The following is a 19552-nucleotide window of genomic DNA, read 5'->3' on the forward strand; positions in this document are numbered from 1 at the left end:
AATTACCAGAAGCCCCTGGCAGAACTGGCAGAGGCTCATGCTAACTGTAGTCCATGGACAACTGGAGAGCCACAGTTTGGCCAACCCTGCCCTATGGGCTCACTGTAAGTCAACTGATTTGATGGCACTTTCCACCACATTCTCTCCTGTATTTCTTGGTCTGCTTTGCCCTTCACTTTCAGAAATCACCACAAGAACCCAACTATTGGGTTTGGACTTGGAGCCAAATCTCTACTTGCGCATGCAGCAGCACTTAGGGAGTCACAAGCTCCCTCTCCACTTGGCTACAACCCTCTGAAAAGGTGTTCCAGAGGTTGGCAGGATCCCACGCAGTGCAAGGGGCTGCAAGGGGAAGCAATCTTCCCCCTGCACAAGCGGAGCCTCTGCCTGCACAGATGGCAATTCAGATCCGAGCTCCTTAGATTAATTGAGTAAATTTTATTTTGGATCATTTGTGAACAAATATGAGATTCATTGTCCCCCCCAAAAAGAGTTCCAGACAGCTGCCTAAGCCCCCAGCCCCACTTACGTTGTGATCAAGCCAAGTCCTTACTTAAACAAAGATCCAAGGGCCTCAGCCGGCAAAGGGATCTAGACATAATCTCAGACTTCCTGCTGCCAGACAAGATTAAATGTGGGCTAGTCCCAGCTCCCTACTTGGCTACACTAGAGATCAATAAACAGAGAAGAGCTTTTGCACAGGCTAGATGCCTAGTCCTCCCTTCAGTTGTTCTGGAGGGTCCCTGTAAGAAAATCCCTTTCTGTGCTAGTGGCCAGACAGAACCAAGCGAACATGTACTATTATACTGTTCCGTTTACTCAACAGACAAAGGAAATATTCAAAGGAAAATGTTCAGAAGCTCCTAAATGACAAAAGCAGACAAATAACTCTCCCCACTGCTAAATTCTGTTTTGCTGCTATTAAATTGTGTAGTTTACATATAGGGCAGAAAGTATCTCACGCGATCTAAACTGAATTCTGTAATGAGTTAATGTTTTGTAAATGCTATTTTAATGTGGTGTTTTAACCACAATTAGATTTTATATTCGATAATTAAAAATTTAAAAAAATTAAAATTAAAAAAAGATTTAAAATTTTAAATCTTTTGTACCCAAATATTTTTCTGTATCTTCCTGACATGTGACATGTATGTTTAAATGAATGACCACAAATAAAACTTGTTGTTTGTTGTCGGCCCCCAGCCCCACCAAATGACAAAGTGCTTTTTTTCCAAGCATGCTTGGAGGGAAGCTTTTGTTTGTTTTGCTACCCATCGTTCTTAGCCGCTTTTAGATATTAAAGTGTGTTTTACCTGGTTCAGAACCACCCAGTTTGGATCAATCTGAGCATCACCTTCTGGATCCAGAACCACTGTCTGATAAGCCCTGAAATCAGTGAGGGTGATCTCTGCATTCTCAGGACAAACATCGATCCGATCAATCACGGTGTCCTGATCAAAATCCGACTCACAGATATCGCCAACTCCATCGCCTGGACACACAAGCACAACATGCATCAGGGATGTTGTCTGGCCCTTGCTATTGTAGAACAACAGTTCCAGGACATGAGAATCACCAACAGAAAATGTCTGACATTCCTCACAGATATGTAGGAATTGCACAAGATAAGAGAACAATTTTGGTCTGCTTCTAATAGGGAAAGGAAGAGACTGACCTTGACAGAGAGTTTCTTGTGTTCGCATGACTCTGTTCTACACCAGGTTGGAATTTTAAAATGCTTTCGCAGATATTACAGTTCTATGGGACCCCTTTATTACATTTTCCTTTGGGGAGGCACGGTGTTCTACCAACAGGGTGGGAAAACCACGGTAGAAGAGGGGAAGAGAAGAAAAGGCTGTACATACTGTTGTCATCTTCCTGTCCCGGGTTAGGAACCAGACGGCAATTATCTGGGCCAGGAGGAATCAGGTCAGGAATTCCATCATTATCATCATCATCATCACATTCGTCCCCCAGCCCGTCCTTATCAGTGTCTAGCTGGGAGCTGTTAATGACGGTGGGACAGTTGTCAGTGCTGTCTTGGTGTCCGTCTCCATCACTAGGGAGGGGAGAGACACTCTGTTAGTCCCTATAATATCTAAGGAGGGAGAATTGGGAATTCTCCTTTCTTCAGAAATCTCAAGTTATCCTCAGACCCCATTTTGACTAATCACAATGGTATCCTTGACAAGGAACATTTTTGTCTCTTTTCCCGTATCTCATAGAATCATAGAGTTGGAAGGGACTTCATGGTCATGTAGTCCAACCTCCTGCACTATGCAGGACACTCACATCCCTATCGCTCATCTACTGTAACCTGCCACCCCTTTGAACCTTCACAGAATCAGCCTCTCCGTCAGATGACTATCTAGCCTCTGTTGATGTACTACAAGAGACATTTAAGAAAAGAATCAACAGCTCTAAATGACTTGAAAGAGCCACTTGACACACACACCCCCCCACACACGTCTGAAATAACCGTAGGTCAAAGCCAGATCTGAAGTGTGAAGCTTATTAATGTCCTGACTATGGTGAATAGGACAGCCTACAGTAGGAGCATAATTATCATCACTGCTGCAGCAACTGAAAACCAAAAGCAAGTCAACCAACCAGCCAATGGTTTCCACGCTTGCAGCAATCTTTGGTTATTTCAAAGATAAGGAGTACAAGAAAAATGGACTTGGTTTCCATGTTTCTATGTCCTAAATTATGGGGGGGGGGGGGTTTCTTGGACAGTTTTCGTAGTACAGCTGCCCAAAACATTACAACATTGAATATCCCTGGAAGGACTTGATTTCTGAATGTTTATAATTATCTATCATTTTATGGGAAGAGAATAATGTAGTTATATGGGCCCAAATAATGGCTACAATGATTTGAAAAGATGGCAAAGTTAAATGTCACTCTAGAAGATGTAAGAGCCACTCCAATGAAAGCAACTGAGGGATGCCAGCTTGTGCCTGGGCTGAGCCTGATTGGGCACTGCTGAACTTACAAGCATGTACATTAGAGCAAGCATTACTCCACCTGTCTTGATTGGTGTCACAGGAATCTCCTACCAGGTCATTGTCAATATCAGACTGTGAACAGAAACAGGAAAGAGTTAGTTTTAAATTGCAGAGAAATCGCATTGTTACAAGTAATTTAACAATGCAATGCTAAGTGGCATTATACTCTTTTAAGTCCCCTGAAGTCAATAGGCTCAGAAGGGTGTGACTTTACTTACAATGGCCCTGTAAATAAGCAGAGAGGACTATCCTGGAAAGGGCAGAACGGTGGTTGGTATCTCCACTTACTAGCATATTCATATGAACACATGGTCTGGGTCCTACCTGAATCAGGAACTAGAACACAGCTTCTTTGTCCTTGAAAAGATTCCTTCCCTTTTTCAAATTGTTAAATGCCCTAATATTTGTTAAGGGAAGCGTTTGAGAGGGGTTCCACACTAGTTAAAGGGGGCACTATGATCATCATTTATATAATACGCAGTTGTGGTGATGGTTCCAGGAGTGACATCCTCATCCTGTTGTCCTCCCATGTCTTCCTGGTCATAGTCCCAATTTTTCCAGGAGCTCTTTTGTTTTGTTTTCTGCTCTTTCTGGTCTCTGAACTTCTGGCACACAATCAGCACAACTTCCTACCTGAAACCTCTAGGCCAGGGGTAGTCAAACTGCGGACCTCCAGATGTCCGTGGACTACAATTCCCATGACTCCCTGCTAGTCAAATGCAGTTTGACTACCCCTGCTCTAGGCAGTCTAGTGACAGCTGTCACGTTTTATATATATCACATGGTAGCTGCCGCTAGATTGCCTAGAGGTTTCAGGTAAAAAATATATATATTCTCTATGGATTTGATAGGGAGATGCTGGAGTTGCTAGCTAGAGTCAGCTGTAGATGAGGTGCTCTCAAGAGACTGGATGCAGGATTATTGACATTGCTGCCTAATAGCAGTTTGAGGGTCAGGGAATGATGCTCTGGCACCATGAAATAATCCCACGAACCAGCTCACTTTTGTTTTTAAGTCACGGAGGAAAACATCTGTTAATATCAGTGAAAGTTTATGGGGAAGAGTAATGATCACAAGAGGACCCCCCTCGTGGTGTGGGGGTGAGGAAATCCAGGTGACTCAGTTCCATGATGTAGTAGCATGTGGATCCTGGGTTAAAATTCCCCACGCAGCTACATGCAAAAATAAGAACGAATGAGCAAGGGTTTTTTTTTGAAATATAAAAATAATAAAATTTCCCTCCATCACTCACCTGATTGGGATTGCTAATATCTGGGCAGCTGTCACAAGCATCCCCAACTCCATCGCTATCCCTGTCTTTCTGTTCTCGATTGGGGACCTTTGGACAGTTATCCAGAACATTCTTAATACCTAAAGAAAATTATGGTAGACAGTCAATGCTTCCTTTTGATCATCCTACCAATACGTAAAACTAGAAAAACTAAGCTTTGGCAGGGCCTGCAAGATGAAGCTCTCCCGCCAGGTCTTTGGTTGAGGCCAGGGCATGGAAGGTCCAGACCCTCCTCCTCACTGAACACCCACCGGTGTTAGGTTTGTTGGCACCTCCAAATGTTTCGGTCCTTGAGGCACTGGGAGAAGAAGGGGTGTGGGTGGGGTGAGACTTGGGTTTTTATTGATTGTCTCGTTGCTTGGTCTTTAGTCTTATATGTAATTGGGGGTTTTAACACTTTATTGTAACCCACCGCAAAACGCTGTGCGATAGTGGGGTAATAAATCTAAGTAATAATAATAATATTGGATACAGTGTTGGACATGGACATGGACAAATCTAGGTTATAATCCCATGTCTGACCATGAAACCTGCTGAGGGATCTCAACTAGCCACTATCCCTCTAATTCACAGGGTTGTGAAAATGTCACCTTGAGCTTTTTCCAAAAAAGGATGGGAGAAAAATGAGGAGGCGAGAATAAAGGCTAAGACCTACAGAGGTCTGAGAAAGCTCTTCAGATTCTTTCCTGATTTTGACAGAAGGCCCTCATGATGTGGCCCCTCTCACTTCAGGGAATAGTATTGAGGAGAAGCTTTTTGGGGAACTGGGGGAGATTGATTTAGGCAAGGGGGCTTTGGCAAGTCCCAACAGATGTATGGAAACATTCCTTTGAATCTTGTGGAAAGACTTATATTGGAATGTATCTGCCATCTTGTTCCTCCAGGGGAACATTACTGACTTGTGGGCAGAAAGGCAGAGGCTCCAACCTCACAGTGCAGACTCCAACTTCATCCTGAAGTTGTTCCTCACTGGAACAAAATTTTTGGAGGCTCAATAGGCTGCAATAGGAGGAAGAAGAAGGAAAGTCCAGCTTCACAGAGTTCATAAGTAGCTGGATCACAGCAGTGTTTATACTCTGATGTGTACACATACCAGGTGCCTGAGTGTCAAGTTCAGTGTAGGCAGCAAGGCATAACCATTGACCCACCATCTCCATCCATGTCATCATCACAGGCGTCTCCTTTGCCATCTCCATCTGTGTCTCGCTGGTCATTGTTCAAGACCATGCGGCAGTTGTCACAGGCATCTCCAAAGATGTCCTGGTCGCTGTTTTTCTGGTTCACATTCGAAGCAAGGACACAGTTATCCTGAAAAAGAGGAAGGTGAACTGCTTGTGACTCCGTCCTTTCCACGGCTGTAGCACTCGTGACTCTCTACTGGCCTCGCTTTTTCAAGTGGCATTGTGCTGCTAGTGAAAGCAACAAAGAACATTGTGACATCTCAAAAGATTAGCAAATGAACTGTAGCAAGCATTTTTGTGGGCCAGACTCTACGTTGGCAAATGTGTTAGGTCATTACCTAAAAGAAGAAACAATGTTTTGCTATGCAACAAGAAAAGGGCAAACAATTCCAGAAAATCATACCAAAATGTACAGTGCAGATGTATAAAGGCTCCAGTAATGACGTCCCAGCATAATAATACAAATGGCATGAATAAGGAGAGACAATAACACTGCAACCTGAAGCAGAGTTACAGCCTCCTATGTCCATTTAGGTCCAATGGGTTGGATCTAGCCAGCTGTTCCACTGATTTAAACGGGAGGGGGGGGAGTTCCCCTTTGACTACCAAAAACTGATGTTGGGGTCATAGGGGTCACTTGTATGAGCAAAAACCATGTTGGGTGAAGACTTGGAGGGGAACTGGTTTAAGAGTAAGCAACAAAGTTTTCTGGATCCAACCCACTGTAATTTTCTGTAGTGAATAGCTGCTCTTCTCTCTTCTGAAGGTATGCCACACATTTGCTAATGAATTACACATCAGTGGCTTCCTGGTAAAACCTCCATTTAAAACAGCTTTTGTGAACATACAGGAATTTTTATGAGGATTTTAATGTCTGATCTGTGTCTATTTATTCTTGAGTACAAATAGACCTGTTTGGCCTATGAAAATGGCAGAAAGCTATTGTTGTCAAATCAGATAGCAGCCCCGGCCACCTTAGAAAATGTGCAAGGGAAGGAATCCCTGATGCTCCAGCAGATGTCAGTTAGCTCTATGAGAGCTTTGCTTCCATAGGTACAGAGATTGACTTGATTTGATGCCAGAGTATTGTGGCTGGCTAGTTCTGGGATTTGTGTCTTTATCTGAGCTAGATTAAAGTTTAGTAGCACCATAGAAACCAAGAAGATTTTCAGGGTATAAGCTTTTTAAAAATTTTCATTTATTTATATTCAAATTTCTATACCACCCTTTCCTGAGGGATCAGGGTGGCTTACAGCATCATTTAAATATTTTAAAATAATTGGGTTTAACAATCAGAACTCATTGCCTTCTCTCTGATAGAGAGGGAGGGATGGGGTAGAGTACTTTGATGGTAACCCTGAGTAGGCATGCAGTTGTTATCATTTATGTGTATTCAGGGAGGCCAACTCATTGGTGGTCTTTATAGGCCTAGTGGAACAGCTGTGTCTTGCAGGCTCTATGGAACTGTTTTAAGTCCCGCAGGGCCCTGGTCTCACTCAGGAAACGGTCCCACCTGGCCAGCGCCAGGGCCAAAAAAGCCATGGCTCTGGCTAAGGCCAATTTAACTTCTCTGGGACTGGGGATCATGAGCAGATTTGATTAAAGATTTCTTGGGGAGAGGGGGGCATAATGGGGAAGGTGGTCCCCGCAGGCACAAAGGTCCAGACTGCAGAGGGTCTTAAAGGTAAGAACCAGAACCTTGAACCTGATCTGGTCTTCAGTCTGGATGAAGGGAGCTTTGACTCCTATTTATCTAAATTAGGCACTAAGCAGAAAGGCCTTTCTCATCTTACTTTTCCCACATTAGTAAGCTGCTGTCTCCAAAAGGGCAGTGTCATGGACAAAATGGGCCTTTTGTGAGTGATACAAAAGACCCCTACAAGAGACCCTGAAGAACCACTGCCAGTCAGAACAAGCAGTACTGACCTTCATGGACCAAAGGTCTCACACAGCTTCATGGGTGACATAATATTTTTGTCTATGGGTTGGAAATGCACGATCTTGACAGTAGATCCTCAGACGCAGGAACACCTAAGAAATATCATTGTGATAAAAGCAGGGTCAAAGTGACCCCGAGAAGGGGGAGAGAGACTGATACAACTACATTTTCTTCTCTTTGGTAGCCTTGTTGTTGCTTTGCTCGTGTCCAACCAAATGGAAATAGTGCACAAAGCATAGATTTTTTTTGTGCCAGCAGGTGTCATTCTCAATGCACCCTGTGCAAATTGTTTCAGAATGTTCTTTCTGACCCCTCATACCAAATCAGGAAAGTACACTTTAAGTTTGGGCAAGAGTTTTACTGTTTCCACTAGGAAATTATGAAACAAGGCCATGGGCTTTGACGTATGTTTGGAATGAAGAAGGAAGGCAAGGGACGAATTGTGTGTTTCTCTCAAACAAAGATGAATGATCGAAAAAAGCTACTATTACTAAACATGAGGAATTATTACAATACAGACCTCCTAATAGAATTATGGGTTCTTTTCCATTTTCAGCCAATGCTAATAGAATTAGGAGTATCATGGCTTTCTAATGAGTGTTTTTGGATCGTTTAGCTTTTAAAAGGTCAGTGAGTTCTCTCAGCAGGCCAACTGCATGGAAAGCAGAGAAAGAAACTGGAAAAGACCATGCCAACTAAATCCTGTTTGTCACTAGTACCTGGTCATTAGGAATGCCATCCCCATCCGCATCATCATCACAGGCATCACCAACTCCATCTCCATCAGCATCTTCCTGCCCCGAGTTTGGAACAAACTTGCAGTTGTCCTAGGCAGTGGTTAGGGAAGAAGCAAAGGCTGAAATAGGCAACTGGTGTTCAGAAGGCTGGCCCAGTTATCCCCTTTCAATCCCTCTTTACTCATGTAATAATTGGCCAAGAGTACTATGGTTTTAAACAGGAGAACCACCAAGGTCATCACAGCAACATCATGGAGGTCCCACATTTGGCCCATCCTTCAACAACTGCGCTGGCTCCCAGTCCAATTCCAGATCAGGCTTAAGGTTCTGGTAATCACCTTTGAAGTCATTTGTGGACTGGGACCAGCGTACCTGAGGGATTGCCTTTCTGCCTACACCCCTCAACGAGCCTTACACTCTGCTACTTCCAACTTCCTGGTGATCCCTGGCTCCAAGGAAGCTCAGTTGACCTCAACCAGGGCCAGAGCTTTCTCCATCCTGGCCCCCACCTGGTGGAATGAGCTCCCAGAGGAGATCAGAGCCCTAGTGGAGCTTGAATAGCTCTACAGGGCCTGCAAAAAGGAGCTCCTCTGCCAGGCATTTGGTTGAGGTTGACCTGAATCCAGTCACCTTCCATTGATTCCTGAGCCTCCCTCCCATGAAAACCACCGCCGACACATCCAGCTCATGGGGCCGTCATAGTTGAATGGATGTTCTCACCATGTTATTCTGTTCCATTATATTTATTCTTATGATTGTATTGTTATTGTTCAATCTACCATGTTATCCGTATTGTTTTATCCCTGTTTTATGTAAACCGCCCTGAGCCTCAAGGGAGGGCGCTATATAAATATAATTAATAAATAAACAATTTCCATTCCTGCCCCTTTTCCAAACCTTCTTACCTTCCTGCAGCTTTCAGCGGAGCACGAGAGCTCTTCGTCAGGGTAGCCATCGATATCGATGTCTTTTCCACAGACAAAGCCATTGCCGGCCCAGCCGATACCACACTGTAAGAAAAAGAATGACAGAATCAACATAAAAGTGAACTGCTGGGGTACAGCAGATGAGCAACTAAGCAGCAAGCTAGAAGCTCTCACTCTCATCTGGCCCTCTCAATTCCTGGCAAATAGATGGGGAAGAAATTGAGATAGTGACAGATTTTATTTTCCTGGGTTCCAAGATCACTGCAGATGGGGACTGCAGCAAAGAAATTAAAAGACACTTGCTCCTGGGGAGGAAAGCTATGGCAAATCTAGACAGCATCCTAAAAAGCAGAGACATCACCCTGCCAACAAAAGTGCGTTTAGTCAAGGCTATGGTATTCCCAGTTGCAATGTATGGCTGCGAAAGTTGGACCATAAGGAAGGCCGAGCGTCAAAGAATTGAGGCTTTTGAACTCTGGTGCTGGAGAAGACTCTTGCGAGTCCCTTGGACTGCAAGGCGAACAAACCGGTCAGTCCTAGAGGAGATCAGCCCTGACTGCTCCTTAGAAGGCCAGATCCTGAAGATGAAACTCAAATACTTTGGCCACCTCATGAGAAGGAAGGACTCCCTGGAGAAGAGCCTAATGCTGGGAGTGATCGAGGGCAAAAGAAGAAGGGGGCGACAGAGAATGACGTGGCTGGATGGAGTCACTGAAGCAGTAGGTGCAAACTTAAATGGAGTCTGGGGAATGGTAGAGGACAGGAAGGCCTGGAGGATCATTGTCCATGGGGTCGCGATGGGTCGGACACGACTTCACACCTAACAACAACAACTCTCAATCCCTATTTGCAATACTGGTGTATCTTTCAGTGCTGTTGTAAGGACTGCAGCACAATAATGTACATGCAGCAGTTTGAAAACTTGATTTATATAAATGCCCAGTACAGTAAAAACTTTGTTACCTGGCATTCACAGAGAATGGGTGTTGCTGTTTAATCAAATGTGTTGAATATTTGCTCTTATCGGTCTAGAAGAAGCCGAAATGGACAAACCCTCTGTCCTGGGAATGCTGAAGTGAGAGCCCCTATAATTGTTCTGTTACCAGGGGCGAGTAGTGTAGTGGCCAAGTTTGTAAATGATACAACATAATTCAGGATGGTGAAAACCAAGGCTGACTGTGAAGAGTTCCAAGAGAACCTCCATGAACTGGGTAAGTGGGTGACGATGTGGCAAATTGGGGGTCTGAATTTCCTGAGACTGCGGGGAAAAAATCTTGGGGTCATAGTGGATTTCTACTAAGGGTCAGGAGGTTCACATGGAACAAGAACAAAGAACAGTACATCAAACTCTGTGACTATATCAAATAAAGGTAATAATAATAACAATAGCAATACAAAGAGAAAACAGCATTGTAACAATAAACAGTAAACAATCTAACAGACCCAGCATCTTACCACGCACGAGATGTCTCCTGGCCTTACTTCAGTACACTGGGCATAGAGACTGCAGGGGTTCAAGGCAAGATTCCGGCAACTTCTTTCAGACCTGCATCCCCTGACTTGGTCTCCCGTAAACCCAATTTTGCAAGCTCCACAGCGGTAGGAACCCTATCAGGAAAGCAAGCAAGATCAGAAACAAGACTTTCCCCTGCTTTTAAATGACACGTGTCCATTGCCCCAAAATAAGGCTTGTTCATGCCAAGTATGCATAACAGGAGGCCCACCAAACCTAAATCAACCCATCGGCCATATTCACCGTCCCTATCTGGGATTTAATGACCCTTTTGTATCTGTGGCTTGCTTTCATCCGGCTGGCGAGCTGCTTTTGGCTTGGTAGGGCACAAGCTGACAGGCCTACCTTCTATTATCCAGGTGAGGGACTGTGTTCACTTGTCATTCTGATACACTCAGAGCTGCTTCTCATGCAGTGTTAGTATTCAGGCACAAGTACAAAATCACATGCGTGTGCAAACTTCTAAAAGGAAGCCAGAGTGATTAGAGTTACTTGCTCAGCTAAGCAGATGCAAGTAAGACTGTGCAAGCATGATTCAAGCACAGATCTCCTCCACTTTTGAGGGCATATCTATAAGGGTAAACAAAATTAGTCTCAGAATAAACAGGCTGTTGCAGAGGGCATTTTTTAAACTGCTAATACTTTTTGTCCCAAAGAAGGAAAGAAGAATTTTCCCCCTGGGAAATGGAAATGAGCATGCAATCCCATGCTGCATGCACAAATTCTTGGTGCAGTTAAGAAAGTCTTAAGTCTGCACCAAAGAATAGCCTACATGTTTGATTGTGCTTTAAGATCTGTTAAAAAAAAAAGAATATGTAAATCTAGCTCACAATAAATGCAGCAGAAAAACTACTCCCCACCCCCTGCTCCCTGTTTCAGTGCTGTATTCCTTTTTGAGTCTTTTCGAAATATTTTTAAATGTGGGGGGTTTTGTGAAGACAGGATGGTGGCACTAGAAAGAGTGGTCAAGTCCCAGCTGACTTATGGTAACCCTGCAGGGCAGGGTTTCTTAATCAGTTTTGTGAAACTCTGGGGTTTCAAGACAGCCCTGGAAGGGTTTCCTGAATGGGTGGGAATTATATATATGTGTGTGTGTGTGTGTATGTATATATATATATATATGTATATATAAATTTATTTATTTATTTAAATTTTATGATGTGCTATGACCATATATAAGAGCCTCTTGTGGCGCAGCGTGGTAAAGCAGCCGACATGCTGTCTGAAGCTGTCTGTCCGTGAGGCTGGGAGTTCGATCCCAGCAGCCGGCTCAAGGATGACTCAGCCTTCCATCCTTCCAAGGTTGGTAAAATGAGTACCCAGCTCGCTGGTGGGTAAACGGTAATGACTGGGGAAGGCACTGGCAAACCACCCCGTATTGAGTCTGCCATGAAAACGCTAGAGGGCGTCACCCCAAGGGTCAGACATGACTCGGTGCTTGCACAGGGGATACCTTTACTTTTACCTATGACCATATATGGTCATGTTGGCCTAGAGGGGGTGGGAAGGGGAGGGGCTCCAGGTGGGCATGTACACAACTATGCTTCCCAACCATACTCTGCACGATTGTGCCACTTCTGGGGTTTCTCGAAGCCTGAATGGTTCAGGGGTTTCTCAAGGGTAGAAAGACTCAGAAAGGTTGCTGTAGAGTTTGCAAGGAAAGAAGTGTGCAGAAGTGGTTTGCCACTGCCTGCCTTCACATCACAACCACAGTATTCCTTGAAGGCCTGCTCTCCAAATGCTAGCCAGGTCCAACCCTACTTAGCTTCCAAAATCCCACAAGAGCAGGTTACTCTAGGCAGGATACAGTTTTTTTTAAAAAACAGTAAAACATTTTCTTCTTGCAGACATATAGATGGGATGCCTGGCAATTTCCTTCATCACAGCTGGTGCCTGGACAACATACTGACTTATATTCTGGGGTGTAAGTGTAGAAATATGAAGCTTTATTGGCTGGCTTCACACCATTCTATTATCATCTGGTTGGCTTTCAAGGTTTCAGGAAACTATGTAGCTGAGGGGGTGATACGAGAGCTGCATTTACTTATGTAAAAGGTAGACATGCTGAAGAGGGGGCCAACTTGTTTACTGCAGCTTTAGAGGCAAGGACTCAGAGCAATGGGTTCAAATGATGGGAAAGGAAGTTCCACTTAAATATTTTCTGGTGGTGAGAGATGTTTGTAAATAGAATATGTTGCCTCAGAGGACGGTAGCGTCTTCTTCACTGGAAGTTTTTAGGAGGAGATTGGATGAGTACCTGTCAGGAGTGTGTGATTTTTAAGTCTTTGAGAAAGTGAGGGGTTGGACAGGATCTTTGTTGTCCCTTCCAGCTTCATGTGTGATTCTGATTCAGAACCACACTTTCAGGTGGGTTTTGTGTGCGTGATTTGGCTCTTGCTTTTGGGACGGCACCTGTAACATTTAGATTGATCAGCTCCAGACATCCTCCCCTCCCCTAACAGGGTACTTACCACAGTGTTTATACACTGAGAATTTGGGACACAGCCTCCATTTGCATGGTTTTGACATTCGTCTATGTCCAAGCAGACCTAGAACAATTTTTTTTAAATAACAAAGGAAAATTAATTGCAATACACTCAAGTACAAAGTGACTACCTTAATAAGTCTTCTAAAATGTACCAAACAAGTAGAGATGTTTTTTTCCCAATGTTAGCACTAATTAGGAAACAATTTTAAAGCACAGCAGTCGCCCAATCTAATCCCTGCCATAAGTGTGGGGCCTGGACAAGGGAAATTGTTCGGCTCTATGCCAGATAGGAAGACTCCCAGGGAAAATTTGTATGTGGTATTTTTTTTATCAGGATGCCCACAGATACAGGCACTAATGTATGTTGTCACATACAAAAACTTAAGTCTTTTTACCACACATCAGTATGGAAAACTGGATAACTGCTTTCTGTCCTTCCCCACTGGAAAGGTACAATGAACTCTAAACTAGAGAAATAACAACAATGGCTCCCAAAAGCAGTGAGCATACTGAAAACAGAGGAATGGTTTGCCAGTACTTGGCAACCACAACAATAGCCAATATATGGCCAGTGTCAAGGGCTTCCAAAAGCTTTCCTTAAAAGTTCAGTCTTGTACAACTGCACCAAAGTTGCAGCTCTCCTTAGTGCCTCCAGAAGACCATTCCAGAAGACTAGCAGAGCCTGCATGGGAGACGTGGGACTAGAGACGTCAGCTTCCAGGTGGGCCTGGAGATCTGGAATTCCAATTTCCAGATTATGGAGATCAAGTCCCCTGGAGAAAATGGCTATTTTAGAGGGTGGACGGCATTATGCTCAGTTAGTCTCCACTCCCAAAACCTCCAGGATTTCCCAACCTGGAGATGGCATCCATGGGTGGAACACTCAACAACAAGTACTATGGTTAACAAGGCTTTTTAAAAGTAAAATAATACTACTTGTCAATAACATGGATCCTATAAATACATGCATAGCCAAACCTTATTTGCTTCTGGTGAGTGGCAGTGAGATCACACACCTGTTTATTATTTTTGGCAGAGTTTATTCCCACTCCTTGGATGATTTGTCCAGTGTATCCTGGAGGGCAGGCCTCACACCTGAATCCTGGAGCCATGTTCACACACCTCACTCCTGGGAAGCATGGATTATAGCGGCACTAAAAGGACAACAACTAGGTTCATTCAGTGTGGTAATTCCATAGTATGTGGCAAATGCTGTGAAGAGCCTGTTTATTGGAAACACTTCTGATTCACTTCTGACTCTCTGCTGTGACACTCAAAGCAGAGATTCACACATGTCACCTACAGACCATTTGATTGTAGGAGACAGCCTGGATCTCTCTATATCTGAAAGTAGCGGTGCCAGTCTCCAGGTAGGACATGGGGATCCCCCAGTTTTACAGCTCATCTCCAGGCAATAGAGATCAGTTCCCCTGGAGAAAATGGCTGCTTTTTGAGGATGGATTCCGCAGCATTATACTCCACTGAGGTCCCTCCCCACTGCAAATCACACCCACTCCAAGCTCCACCCCCAACATCTCTAGGTACCTCCCAACCCAGAGCTGGCAACCCTGCCTGAAAGCTGCCTTCTTCACACTACAGTTCACACCCAAAACAAAGTAAATAAAAGTATTACCTCATCAATATCTGCACATGTTACTCCATTTCCAGTGAAGCCTTCCGGGCAAGGGCCACACTGAAATCCATCCACTGTGTCTGTGCATCGCACACCTCTGAAACAAGTGTTGGCTTCACATTTTGGCTTAGGGGGTTCCGGGGATGGAGTGGGGAAATTTCCAGCTCCCAATCCTGAAAATCATGAAGGTGCCAGGGTAGGACTTGAACACAGTACAGCTTGTACCACAGGGCTGGTTGCAGAGGCTTGCATAGCACAGTAGCATCTCTTGGGCTGAGGTCACCTGACTGGATTCCAGCACATGACGCAGGAAGCCAATAACAGATCCCTGGTTTTTTACACAACCTGGCCTGGTAGGCTGCCTCCACAATCTGGACAAATCATCAAGTGAAGACCTGGCCCAGACTGCGTTTTGTTCCTTTGTGCTTCTTTTTGCCTAATTCAGCCAGACATCTTGGAAATCGTCCATGCCCGAGAGTATGTTTCTTCCCACTCTGAGTTGTCTGCTGAGTATCCCAACTCTTGGCCCAGTCTCAACCCTGCTTCTCTCTTCTGGCCCTGCTCCTGGAACTGCGTCCAGGCTCCCGACAGTACAGCAGTTTTAACGATTTATTACTAATTAGTAAATCATGAGATAAGGGCTGTTTATTAATAAATTATCCTACATCATATTATGTTTCTGAAATACTTTTATATTCGTGCTTCAACAGTTCCAAAGATGAAAAACAAATATAATGAAATCCAAAGACTGCTATGGAAAAGAAGCATCAGCAGAGCAAACATCCTATTCATTCACCAAAATCTGAAGCAGATAAAGCTATTTTGCTTTTTTTATCCAACCCACGGAGTGCTTGTCTTTCTCCCAGGGTGGCCTGGGTGGTTTCAGTCCCCAAACAAATGCAAACTGAATTGGATTCAAAGCCATCACATGCCACAAAGTGGGGCATTAGTGCTCCTTCTGGATTAGGCTGGCAGGAGGCTAAGTTGGATGTGGCCTTCACCAGCAATGCTGAGACACTGATAGTGACACAGCAATCTCATTTCCAGCACAGTCCAGAAGTGAAATCACCTTGCAGGGCTGACACTCTAGCATTCGCACAAAACTCTATGGTTTAACCAAGCTAGAGCATTGCCCAATGAGATGTCACTCCAGAGTTTTACGAGAATTACATCCCACATTGTCAGGACACTGAATGCCCTTTCATTTCCAGTGACAGCACACAGAGCCAGCAAGGGGCACGAGGTTCTAGATCAGACCTATTAACTTCTGAGATGCCTGTAGAGGTTTTTCCACTTGCACACATCACACGAACTCAACGCCACTCCGACTTTCCTGCTGCATATACACGTATGTGCATTTGTCAATTGTGACCTCTTGCATAAATATGAGCACATGCATCCTTAAAGTTAAAGTTATCCGAATAGAAGTAGGAGAAGGCTTACTATGATGCTAAGTAAACCTCTGTTGCAGGGATAGTCAAACTGCGGCCCTCCAGATGTCTATGGACTACAATTCCCAGAAGCCCCCTGCCAGCGAATGCTGGCAGGGGGCTCCTGGGAATTGTAGTCCACGGACATCTGGAGGGCCGCAGTTTGACTACCCCTGCTCTAATGTAACACTCAAAGATAAAATAGATGCCAGGAGGACCGTGTATGCTTTCTTGAGTACCCTGGAGCAAGTATGGGAATAAAAAGGTGCCTTCATGTGCCCTCTTGGTCAGTAAAATCGCTCCATGGAACAGGGACTGGTGGAACTCTGAGCCAAGAGAGATCTGCCTCACCATTGTGTGCGGGGCGGGGGGGGGGAGGTGTTTGGGTTGAGGCCATTTCACTTTCTAGAAGGCCTTTGAGAACAGAAATACTCTTGAAACCTCTCATTTTCTCTGTTGATACATTTTCTTGATGGGCTTTTATGTATTTTTTTAACTGCAGATTTAAAAAAAAATTGTCAGAAGTTGTTCAGCAGCCCCCCTTTGCAAAGAAGGGCAGGATGTGTTTTCGTCATTGTATGCATCATTGTCCAAGTTTAAAACGTCGCTTAAAAACTATTGCTTAAGATTCTATTACTACTTATTTGTTGTGATTATAACGGTTAGCCTGACAAGCATCCCTTTTTATTTTTACTTTGACATTTATTTAGCAGCTAAGAAAGCAAACCTAAGGCAGTCTACTAAAAAGTCCTGTGTTATCCAGTAGGGCTTACTCCCTGGAAAATATCCTCAGAGTTACGGCCTAAGAATGAACAGGGGCTTCCTTTGTGGTTTGGATCCTAAAGTCTCTTTTTAAAATAGGAAATGCATAAGCACTTACCACATGCCTGGCATTCAGCTATCGTATTCCTCAAAAAAGTTGTTTCTTTAACCTTTAGAAAACGAAAGGAATAGATATGGATTGGTTTCATTCTGAATTGCCATTATCCAGAGCTGCACAGAATACAATTAGGTAAAATAATGACCTGATTTTGCAAAAAAAAGAACTTACATCTTGCCTTAACTGTCCACATGGGACTTCAAGGATATTCTGCTATTTTAGCCTCCCATTTCATATTATCTTCAGCAAAACTATTCACGGTACACATTTATCTCCAAGTTCAGCAACCCCACAAATAAAAGTACTGATACAATGCTAAAATTTTGGTTTCTTACTTGAATCCTGTTCCTAAAGAGGCAGTTTGGTATAGTGGTTAGGAGTGCGGACTTCTAATCTGGCATGCCAGGTTCGATTTTGCACTCCCCCACATGCAACCAGCTGGGTGACCTTGGGCTCGCCATGGCACTGATAAAGCTGTTCTGACCGAGCAGTGATATCAGGGCTCTCTCAGCCTCACCTCCCTCACAGGGTGTCTGTTGTGAGGAGAGGAATGGGAAGGCGACTGTAAGCCACTTTGAGACTCCTTCTTGTAGAGAAAAGCAGCATATGAGAACCAAGCCCTTCCTTTCTTCCTTCCTTTTTCTTTTTCTTAGATTTTTTGCCTGCCACTCTCCAGAGACTCATGGCAATGTACAATATAAACCCCACCCCGATAAAACATGATAGAAACACCATCCTATCTTCTTTTATTACAACTGAGAAAGAGATCAGCTCACCTGAAGAAAATGGCTGTTTTGGAAGATGAAAGCTATAACATTATACTTCATGGAAGCCCCTCCCCTCCTCAAACCCCATCCTCTTCAAGCTCCACCTCCAAAATCCCCAAGTATTTCCCAACATGAAACTGGCAGCCCAACTAAATAATGTTCCTGCTCAACACTGTCAGATTTGACTTTCAAACCCATTTTCATGTAATATAAACTAGTCTACCTTTTGGAATTTTTTCTGGGAAAGTCTGAAGTAAACCTTAGATCCTGTCTGACTTCAGTCCTGTCTCATAAAAATCAATTCAAGGAGTCTCAATTATTTTGCCTCATCTGGAAATATGCTAAAGTTTGTACATTTAGTATCTCCACTTGCAAATAACTTTATAGTGTTTGGCATATCTTTGTATTTTTAGTCAGGTTCTTTCCTGGAGTTAATTCCTTGAGCCCAGTTGTATGATTCAGGAGAGAACCATGCATATTTATAAGCAACCTCTCTCTCTAAAATAGTAATGGGAATTGTATTTCATATTTCTCAGTGTGTGGAAAAACAGGCTTGCATTAACTGCAACCCTACAGAAGTGGATGAATTTTCTCTTAGTGCTGCAGAGAATGTACCAGTTTGGTTAGAGGCCAACAAAACACACACCATATAACTTTGTCAAATACCTGTTGTCTGAGAAGATCTTTCACATCACCTAGTATTTGGTTCATCTGCATCATGTGACCCAGTAACTGTCTGTTAAAGTCACTCGTAGAGACGCCTACAACAACACAATGAGAACAATTAAATACGGAAAACTTATTCTAATTAGTTCTTATATGGCACTTCATTCATAATGCTTCACATGCATTATCACATGACTCAACTAGATTCAACTAACATACAGCCAGTCCTAAGCACTTTTACGTCAGAGCCAAACCAGATATGATGCTGGAAGGTCAATGATTGGCCCCCAGCATGTTTACCGGGGGAGAGGGAGGTTTCAAACTGAAGCCATAGCACAGGGAGATTAAAACCACCCGTCCATGTGTTTTTTCCTCAGCCCAATGCTATTTGTCCAGTTTCCCCCATAGTCCAGGAGCCTACATTTGACAGACATTTATACTATTCAAGTGTTTACCATTTTCAATGTGAAATGTCACTTCACCTGATCACACGTGTCTTCCCAAATCAGCGGTTTCCAGTGTAGCATAAATGCAGGCATGCAAAGGCAGACGCAGCAGCCAGGAGGAAAGTACAAAATCTTTTTAGAATCATAGAATCATAGAGTTGGAAGGGGCCATACAGGCCATCTAGTCCAACCCCCTGCTCAACGCAGGATCAGCCCTAATCTCTCCTCTCCTCTCCTGCTCTCCTCCTCAGCCATTTCTTTTTTTCTTGGAAGAATAAAACTTGACTGGGAGGTGGACTGGCTTCTATTGGGTGGGGTGGCTTTGGCGTGGTTCGGCCGCCTCGTCAATCACTGAAGCCTGAAGTGGCCAGCGGTGGCCGAACTTCGCCGAAGCGCACAACCCTCTGTGTCAGTTCCAGGTTGGGAAATACCTGAACACTTTGGTGATGGAGCCTGAGAAGGGAGAGGCTGGGGAAGGGACAGACCTCAGTGGGGGGTTAATGCTGCAGTGTAGAGCCCAGCTTCCAAAGCAGCCATTTTCTTCAAGTCGCCCACAGATCAGGCATAATCCCAGCTCTCCAGCCATCACCAGGAGGCCGGTGACCCTGGGGCCAAGCAAAAGAAGCTTTAGGTACCCCGCCCTCCCT

General features: G+C 44.1%; 1 protein-coding gene across 1 annotated transcript in view; it reads right to left on the reverse strand.

Annotated features, from left to right (window-relative positions):
* THBS4 (thrombospondin 4) overlaps positions 1-19552 on the reverse strand; it is a 56050-nt gene that overhangs the window by 5935 nt on the left and 30563 nt on the right. Inside the window, exons 5-17 of the mRNA XM_077347306.1 lie at positions 18460-18554; positions 17027-17078; positions 14717-14889; positions 14100-14237; positions 13067-13144; positions 10538-10690; positions 9062-9166; positions 8139-8246; positions 5448-5607; positions 4261-4379; positions 3028-3080; positions 1866-2059; positions 1314-1492 (exon numbers count right to left, since the gene is read on the reverse strand). Of these exons, the coding sequence (XP_077203421.1) occupies positions 1314-1492; positions 1866-2059; positions 3028-3080; positions 4261-4379; positions 5448-5607; positions 8139-8246; positions 9062-9166; positions 10538-10690; positions 13067-13144; positions 14100-14237; positions 14717-14889; positions 17027-17078; positions 18460-18554 (1607 nt within the window). The remainder of the gene's footprint in view (positions 1-1313; positions 1493-1865; positions 2060-3027; positions 3081-4260; positions 4380-5447; positions 5608-8138; positions 8247-9061; positions 9167-10537; positions 10691-13066; positions 13145-14099; positions 14238-14716; positions 14890-17026; positions 17079-18459; positions 18555-19552) is intronic.

Source organism: Paroedura picta, chromosome 7, assembly GCF_049243985.1.
Source record: "Paroedura picta isolate Pp20150507F chromosome 7, Ppicta_v3.0, whole genome shotgun sequence".
In the NCBI taxonomy this organism is placed as follows: Eukaryota; Metazoa; Chordata; class Lepidosauria; order Squamata; family Gekkonidae; genus Paroedura; species Paroedura picta.